The sequence below is a fragment of the Saccostrea echinata genome, unplaced genomic scaffold (genome assembly GCF_033153115.1).
Source record: "Saccostrea echinata isolate AGI-Se365-2 ecotype Australia unplaced genomic scaffold, CSIRO_AGI_Sech_v1 ptg000028l, whole genome shotgun sequence".
NCBI lineage: Eukaryota > Metazoa > Mollusca > Bivalvia > Ostreida > Ostreidae > Saccostrea > Saccostrea echinata.
In genome coordinates, this window is record NW_026889777.1 from 6972549 (window position 1) to 6982174 (window position 9626).

General features: G+C 28.8%; 1 protein-coding gene across 3 annotated transcripts; it reads right to left on the reverse strand.

Annotated features, from left to right (window-relative positions):
- Positions 1-1206: 1206 nt before the first annotated feature.
- On the reverse strand, positions 1207-9626 carry LOC133193684 (uncharacterized). 3 transcript variants are annotated; one of them, XM_061329638.1, is made up of 5 exons: positions 9499-9626; positions 4502-4598; positions 4074-4149; positions 1721-1868; positions 1207-1288 (listed from the first exon to the last, which is right to left on the reverse strand). In XM_061329638.1, exons 2-5 carry the CDS (start codon positions 4527-4529, stop codon positions 1214-1216), a joined length of 327 nt encoding a protein of 108 aa, XP_061185622.1. In that variant the 5' UTR covers positions 4530-4598; positions 9499-9626; the 3' UTR covers positions 1207-1213. The 3 variants fall into 3 exon arrangements, with proteins under 3 accessions (XP_061185622.1, XP_061185620.1, XP_061185621.1); XM_061329636.1 differs by lacking the exon at positions 9499-9626 and adding an exon at positions 6831-6984; XM_061329637.1 differs by lacking the exon at positions 9499-9626 and adding an exon at positions 6831-6984 and having other exon boundaries at positions 1210-1288; positions 1717-1868.

The window sequence follows — 9626 nt, forward strand, 5'->3', positions numbered from 1 at the left end:
GAAAATTCTTATGATATAGAAACAGCATCTATCGTTTTATGATAAGCTTTTCATCGACAAATTGTGTTCTTTTTATCCTTAGCCCTGCCTAATTGATACAATACTGTCTAGTTGTTGTAAATAAGATTTTGTTACAAGTACAAAGAACAAAAGAAAAATTAGTATCTCACATCAAATCATAATAAATTCAAAGACTACATTATAGAAATACAAGGGAACGGAAAGCACTTAAAAAAGGAAAACAAATCAAAATTTAATTGAAAGTAGGAAATTAAAATTAGGAAACACTTTACATAACAATCGATTTTGTTACCTGCACATCGACTTCATCCAAAATTTTTGCCGCAAAGAAGAATTTATAAACATTCAATTGATTGCAGAATTATATCTGATTGGATGAAAAATAACAACCATATTCACATGTTAATTAATTGTGTCATAAAAAGGGTCGTGTCACAAGTCATTTGAAGTACTCGTTTCCTAATGTATGTGAAAAATATAGAATAGTCGCTGCTCGAGCTATCGCTCACGATTTTAGTCCAGTCGTGTTTTTTCTCATATGTTAGGAACCTTGTACTCCAAACATGGTAGAATTTGTTGTCCGTTATTGTTTAACTGATGACTGCAGTGAGGTATGTTTCTAACAACACAGAGGTTTTTACAAATTAAAATATAAGCAGATAATGAATAAATAAATCGATAAAGAAAATCAAACTAATATAAAAACTAATTTTATGACAAAGACAACTGAAGTTACTCCGAATATATATAAAGTTTAGTCATAAAAAATAATACAAATATTTCCTTGCATTATTTTATTTTAATCAGATGACATAAGCGATAGTTATCTTTAAGATTGACTTTAACATTCAACTGATTTATTTAGGAAATAAAATGCTTACTGAGATATTTGACAAAACAATTAATTTATCTCTAAGTAATACTCGGTATGACATCCCCCCCCCCACCTCCCACCCCCGAAAAATCCCTAAAAATTATAAGATCTAAAATAAACTCAATCTTTTAATACAATAGTATTTTTTAAAAAGTGATATTCATCAATACATTTGCACATTTGAATAAAGAATTTATATATATATATATATATATATATATATATATATATATATATATATATATATATATATATATATATATATATATATATATATATATATATATATATATATATATATATATATATAATTCGTTCCTAAGTTTCACCTCGCTTTAAACCAGCTTTTAAAGTTTTCATCATTGCATAGAGTTCAAATTTGAACTCCAATACCTGTAAAGAAAAAAAAAATAGAAAGAGTTACATGATTACAATGAAATATATGTCGTTTTTATTATCAGTTTGTAATGAACACAGTGATAAACAAACACTTATTACGAGTAGACGTATGATTTTATTTATTTTAATTTTACAATTCTAACAAATAATGTAATTTTAAATTTATTTTCCTATTCTGTGGAAGGTGACATTTCTTAGGAATAATTTCCAATTCCTTTATGCTCTATTCACCGATCTGTATTGTTCGTAATTAAGCTTTTTGAGATCGATTCATTCCTTGTTCTCTTCTCCTATACATTTACATTCCCGAAGGTGATATCTCAAGAGACCTAATTTTTTATAATCATTGAAGTTGGCATTCTTGGTTAGATTTTGTTATTGTCATTAATTTAATTTAGGAAATACTAGTAGATCTCCTATACCTACTTGAAGTTTAATTTCCACCAATCGAATAATTGTTTCCAAGTCAGCATTGCTTCTTAAAATCTGTAGATACATAGGATTGCTATGATTCCACCCTTTTGTATGCTCAGTCGATCGTGTCATTAAAGTCTTGTTACTCTTTCTTAAGGACCTATAATGAAAATAAAGGGAGGGAGTCAGTGTTGTAATTGAATAAAGATTGAAAATAGCACAGTATTAATATAACTATCTTTAAAAAAAAAGATAAATAATTTTTAGTCTGTTAAATACTGGTAATATACAAGACGTGTTTGTGAAACACTGATGCTTCCGTATGAAGCTCATAGTGAAGGCTTAATTTTCTCAAATGCAAGCAAATTCAAAGGTCAAAAGGTCAAATATATTGCTATAAACAAAGGACTTGTCACAAGGAATACACATGTGAAACGTAAAAGCCATCGCTCCACCTAATCAAAAGTTATGGCCAAGGTTAATGTTTTTGCGGACATACAGACAAACAGAACAGAAAGACGTACGGACAGAGCAAAAACTATATGCCACCGAATCTTTTATTACGGAGGCATAAAAAGTGAAGATAACAAACAGTGAACAATCACATAAATCCAGTAAACAGACGAACTGTGAACATAGCAAAGATAAGGACCCTGGAAACAAAAAAGGTGGGATCAGGTACTTAGTAGTAAACATCCTTTGTCGAACGTTACACCCACCGTGAGCCCTGTATATTGATCAGGTAGACGGAGCAATAAGGAGTCAAGTATTGACCTAACCAATGTTATGAAACATACCAGACAAAATATGACTCAACAGTAGGTAGTATTTACGACAAGATCCTTATAACAACCGTAGAATTGTTGAAATCCTTGTAACATCAATTTCTTTGATAGTACCTTGCCTTGATTTAAAACTTGATCGTACTCAGTCATCTTGTTTGCCATACAATTTAGACATTAGTTGACAGTTTGAACGAGTACTTGGTACTGTATATATAAAACTGACAGATATAATACAGGTATAAATGTGATAGATGACAAGAACACATAAATAGATGTTGGTTCTGTGGTTTGACAATTTAGATTTAGAAAAGACGAAGAAGGGGGATATATCTTACATACATCCAAGACTTCCCTGAATGCAAGTCCCTTATAGGCGAGTTTATATTTCAATTCGTTATAACCAAGATTTTATAATATCCGAGTTTTTTATAAGCAAATTTCACTGTAACCCTGTTGTTGATATGAAAAAGCAAAGCAATACGTGGACACTCTCATCAATTATTTCTACGTATACAAAATGTATGCATTCCTGCATTTAATGAATTACAATGGCGACGCAAATTTTTGATTTGTAAACCTTTTTTTTTCAAAATCCATAATGGATACTTTCAAAAATTGACATGTATGTGACACTGATACCTATGTTTTAGAAGAAGCAAAAGTTGAAAGAGTTGTTACTTTGTTTTTTAGTGCCATTTAAATCGAAATCAAGGATTTTTTTTTTATGATTGTGGTAAACAAAATATGCCATGAGAAAAGTCATTGGAAAAAAACCGAAGTCGGCAATAAAAAAAAATAACTGAATGACAAGAGGAAACTCGTAAAGGCTAAATAAAAATAAGAGAATACTTATAAGGAGAAATATCAAATCGATCATATTGGCAATAGATAACGTAATAGTACATATCTGACATGCAAAACCTTCCCAGCCATCATTAATATATTCCCTTTTGCCGTTGTTCAAAAAGCTAGTAACCTTGACTTTGTATCAAGAAATCTCACATGATGCATTGTACAAATCCAGATCATGCGAAGTAAGTGATAAGCACACAAAAGACTTGGTTTCTTTATCTTTATTTACTCATCGATTTACACACAGAAAATCGATGCCTTCGGTGATTTCAGAGAGAGGGAGAGAGAGAAACTTTCAATTGTGATCGATTTAAAGTGGGTTCCTTTTTTTTGGATTTTGAATTAAATACGACTGTTTTACTCATAATATTCTTTTTATTTTGTTTACTTTGGTGCTATTTGGAAAGCAGTCTAACTTTTGAAGGAATTGTATTTTATAACTAGTAACGAAATTCTGTAACAATTTACAGAGGCTGCTATATGATAAAAAAGCAACATGAAAATGTAAATCACAATTATAAGACAGCAACGCCCTGGTCTGAAGAGTTCCAATAATATCATTGCCTATCATTTGCTAAATTGTAACCCCTTCCCCATCTATTCCTTTTCCTAGCAAAAGTTAATATTATACATTGATATGTGTTTTATGAAACTCGGTTACTATTTAGCATTTTACAGAGTTGTCTTTTTAGTTTTAATCCAGATTATGCACAATTTCTTAGACTTACCTAGAATTCCTTCGTCTCCAAAGTCTTGGAATTTTCTGAGAAATATTGTGTTTGGTTTTTCTATAAATTCGTAATCCTAAATTTAAGAATTTAAATATGTGGTTAATCTCGTGTTTGGTAGAATATCTATTATCAATTGTTTCTGGGTTTTTTTTTTTAATAAATAAAAATGATTTTAACAAAAATATACAATAGATAAAATAAACTAAAATAAATAAATAAATTTATTAATTAATTTATTCATTTATTAATAATTCAACCATTTGATTAATTAGTTAAAAAGAAAGAAAGAAGGAAAGAAAGAAAGGAAAGGTAATACTAATTATTATCCTTGGGGGATATTTTAATAATAAGTAGGATTACATCATTATCTGATTTCAATACATTATGATACCTGTTCCATGTTTTATATATTAATGTGTACCTACCTCTGTTTAAGTTACTTATCTTCTTCATAACTCTTCTTCCATTAATGTTTACGGGATTCTGTCCTTTAGTCGATTTCAGGCCGTTGTTTTTTCTTTCCTGTCAATGTAAGTAAAATAATATTTTTTTATACTAAACGATGCTCATTTATCGATTGATGCTCATTTAAAACGAAACAACCCTGTTATTCAAACTTAGTTGTAGTTTTGTTTCAAGTAAATACTGTCAATTTCTACGTCTTTGATGGTACATGTTATTAAATTTTAAGAGTATATATCAGAGTTAAGTTTATATTAATTGTTTTATAAGTTGATAGTCCATACAAATGTAATTATTTTATTTTAGATTTTTCTTTCACCATTGCCCAATTCAGAAACCAGTAGAAGCTTCTCTTTAACTTTCACTTCAAGGATATACCTTTAATAGTGGTACATCTCTTTACATCTCTATAAACTTTTCTGAGAAAAATACACAGTTGATGCCTCAAATTTAAAGTTGTTTTAATTCAGTCCAAGTAGAAAACTATGGACTAAAAGAGCGAGTAATTTTGTTTTTTAAATTCAAATTTGTTAAATACTTGTCAGAAGCAATTAATGAGGGTTGGCAAATTTTCTTAAATCAAATAATTAATGTAGCAAGGCCAAATAAATGGAATCAGGTCAACTCATGATATTTTCGATCAATGGCATTAATCATAGGTCGTTGGTATAGTTATTATTCGTAGGTCATTGGTTTATTTATACACACCGGATATGTATGATTTCCCTTTCAAATTTCCTGTGTTTATGATATTGTACTCTTTAAAAGGATTTCTTATATCCATCGTGCAGTCACATTTCACAGAGTAATTTATATTTTCCTGTTAATTATTGTTTACTTGTAAAACATAAGAGGTTTTTTTTTTGTAAATAGAAATAAATATTTGAAATAAATTTCAATTTTAAAGTTAAAAAGTTAATTTAAACAGTTTACTTACTTTAATTTATATGCAAAACAAATCCTGTGCTCGGATGATATGCAAATTTTAAAAGCCAAAAAAGATTAAAAAAAAAATATAAAAAAATTAAAGATTACAATTTTTTGTTTTCTAAAAATGGTCCTTTATTTTTGGAGTCACGTGAGACCCAGCATACTTGAAATATCATTCTTCACGCTCAAAAGACCAGACGAATGCTGTCTAAGACAACTGCGTTTTTGTCATTTTTGATGTTCCTATATAGACATATTGTATACAAACGTTTGTTGTAAATCTCCAAGTCAAACTGGTTAGGTTTTGATTGTTTGAACTTTAATTTTAGTCACAAATTGCCATCTTATAGGGTCGCGGAAAGTGTACACTGCCAAGGTTTAAAATGTTATAAACTTTATAGTAAAGTTTTTGATTCAAATGATTATATTTATTCATAAAACAGTTCAAATCTACATAAAATTTTGATGTTAAGTTTCTAGAACGGCTGATATCAGTTTCTAATGTCGATATTATCGGTTATTAGAGGGATTCAAAAAATATCAAAGGGGAAAAAAGCGAGAAATGAGTCTCTGAATACAACTAAGAAGGCCGAACGACCTAGCGTGTGACATGACATTGTGGTAATCCACTGGAAATCCGTCAGAAAAGTCACAAAAATAATTCAAAAGAAATATTTCTTGTCCATTGATTTACATGGACGGTTTTCAGACAGTATATACTATATTTTGGAGACATTGCAAGAAGTGGAAGATTACTGCTATGTGATGAAAATACAAAATCCCGCATTCATATTATATTGAATTTTGAAAACTTGCTGGTGTGTATAATATTCAAATACAAATGCATAGTGATTTTTTTTTCAAAATTATTTTAAAATTTTAATTTAAAATTCAGAATGTCTGTTTTGCTTATATCATGTAGGCAGACAGTGTTCTTATAGCCAAATACCTTCATCAATGAATCATTGAGAATTTTCGGTTAGGGATAATTAACCAAAGATGTATAATCAACAGCTTACCTAGATATAGTGCGAAATAAGGCTGTAACAAATATTTTAAGGTCGGATTTATTATTGATTAATAATTATATATATTGATTCCTTCACTATATTACTTATACTGAAGAATGAAAAAGGTATAACAGGTTTTTTTTTTCATTTTAATCTTAAATAAAAAAACTAGATTTGTTGGAAGATTTTCCTAAAATTAGAAATACTTGGTCTTAATATTATAAAATTCTAAGAAAATAGTTCCTTAAATTAAGATGATGAATATTTAAAATCAGCAGCAATATTCAATTCCATAAAAGAAAAAGCAAGTACATGTAAATACAATGTTTTAATTAAAAAAAAAAATACAAACCATTTCCATCCCGCTGTATCCACACTTTACGTCCTCTATATCAAGCAATGTTTCAATAATCGTATTCGTATTTTATTCCAGGTTTTCGTAAATAAGCCTTAATTGCGTGAATCTTAAATATTAGAAAATAATATGTTTGCTGGTTCATATGCTTTCAATAATGGGAGTCATTCAGTCAACGCACTCTTTGATAAAGATAGAAAGGCTGAGTGATTTTTGTTGGATTATTCGCTTTCCCTAGCGTTATAGCTCTATGAATACGTCAGACACATATGTAAATTAAACCTCTGTAAATCAGGTGAGTGAACCAGTTTTTCTATTTCTAAGGATATGTGTTTTCAAACATAAATAGAAATATATAAGAGATAATTTACCTTACCAACATTTAACCGTTTTTAAGCCTTTTTTTTGTTTGTTTGTTTTTTGTTTTTGTTTTTGTTTTTTTTTTTTTTTTTTGTTTTGGAGGAACAATGCAAGTAAAGTGAATAATGTGAAGAGTGTAGCATTTACGTTTAATTCATAATAATTTGTTTATTTTCTCTTCTAGGTTCCTACGTTCCTGCAAAAATAGACAAAATCTGAGTCAGTACTGACGTATCTGATTACCGTCCTGAATAATAATTTTGAATTGGTATCCTCTGAAAAGAAAAAAGGGGATTTTTTGTTTACTTTCCAAAAATAAAATATATTAGAATTATCCTTTTCAGTCCTGTATAGATGGGTGTAAAAAAAAATCAATTATTAACAAATCAATTTGAGGGGGAAACTTCATCGTTATATTCTGATTTCATTTGATTTTGAATATTTAAATGTAACAAACTTATTATTTGCATTGAAAAGAAAATCTGACGATGTAGATAAATTTTATCATAATTACCTTTTATCAATGTCATACGTAACAAAGGTAAAAAGATTTTATCAACACATTTTTATTCTATGTCTGAATCATGAGATAAAAAAAATTATAAATTTTACAGAGGAAACAGTAATTCTTTCAAAAAGTATCCAATATTCACTTAGAATTGCAAAACGCTTAGAAAACGCTTTTATTACATTGCCCTTCTACAAATAATATTATAATATGTTAAAAGAATTATTTACAAACAGGGGATATCCAGTGTTAAATACTTAAATAGGAAGTTAATTAACAAAAGAAACATTTTTTAAAATTTATTTTCAGGATTGAAATTAAATATTCAACGACAAAACATTGAATCTTTTTCTTTATTATAATTTTTCCGTTCACTTATTGACCCTCTTTACTAAATAGTTTATTTTCTAAATGATACTCGTCTTTGAAAATAATACCATAATTTAATTGATAAAATACAGCATTTCGCTGTTAATAATAGAATAAAAATGTGATAGATCAATTTATTGTAAGGTAGTGAAAATTTATTTAAGCTGAGGAGAACACATGTTCTTTATAAATATCCTTAAACAGATTAACTTTTAATCGAAACAGTCTCAAATGTTATTGATTTTGTTTAAGAATCCTTTTAGCGTAAGACCGGTTTCCTCCCATTATTAGCATACTAAATGGTTATAATGTATGTGAAGTTTTTGAGACCTTGAGCTGTCGTATACGGTAAGCATGTGATGTCAGGTGACCTGTACTTCACGAGAAGGTCAAAACTACGAATATTGTTTGACGACGAACTCCTCTATCATAACTAGGCGTTTATTATAACGTATGAGATCACTGCAATAAGTCGCAAAAAGCCATAATTGGCAATGTTTGTCTGTAATTTAAAATTTAACTTTATCAAGGGATTTAAAATGCAAGAAGGGATTTTTAAAGATTTTGGATCACTTAGAAACTAGCAGAAAATATTAATCAGATGGGTCTTTATAGTTTGAAACTTTCGTTAATGTAAAAAAAAAACGTAAGTCTTTAATGCCTTCTCTGCGGTTTCATTTTTTTTCTTTTTAAATCTTTTTTTTTTTAATTCAGTTGCTTTTTTCAATAAAATATAGCTAAAACTGGGTTGATTTGATTAAGATACCAGTACCTTGAACTTCTCTATATAAAACGAAATTTAAAAATGGCAACAGACCAAGTTTAATTTTTTTGCGCGAGTACTCATGTATGAACTAGTTTCACACAATAAGGAGGGCATTAATCAGCAAGATACATCACTTGTGTAGTTTGTTTCTAGTTAAAAATCGAAAAAAAGTCCCATTAAATCTTACTTTTATTGTATAAATCAATTTTATCCATCATATACTTTTAGAACTACGTATATAATACATATAATCACAGATCGACAATTTTACATGGTGATCTGTCATTAAACGCATTATTTGTACCTTAATTTGCAACAAAGTACTGAAAAAGTTCTAATTGAAGAAAAACACCTCGTGATAATACGCCATATTCTAGTAGTAATTTGTGCACTTTGACATAATTAGACTTACCTACACCAGCACAACATAAGATCAGAGAAAAAAGAACATAATGCTAACTGTGTTACAATAAGACAATTACCTATTAAAAAATCCACCTGTCTCATAAACTATCATTAACAATTAAATTGTAATGGTTTAGCACCTCTCCACACGCGTACAGGCATATTATGGCGCAGGAAAAAGTGTTAAAGCTACATATGAGTGATATGATATACAAGAGCATATTCAGCTTATAGAATAAACCAAGCAAGCTACTTACAAATAGAGTGAATTACAAAGATATCCACAATCAACAGTAGTTTAAAGTCAAGATTTAGCAGATTCTGTAGTCTTTTCAATGATCTTGTTTAGAAAAATAGAGTCTTTTGTCAGTCCGAATATTCATTA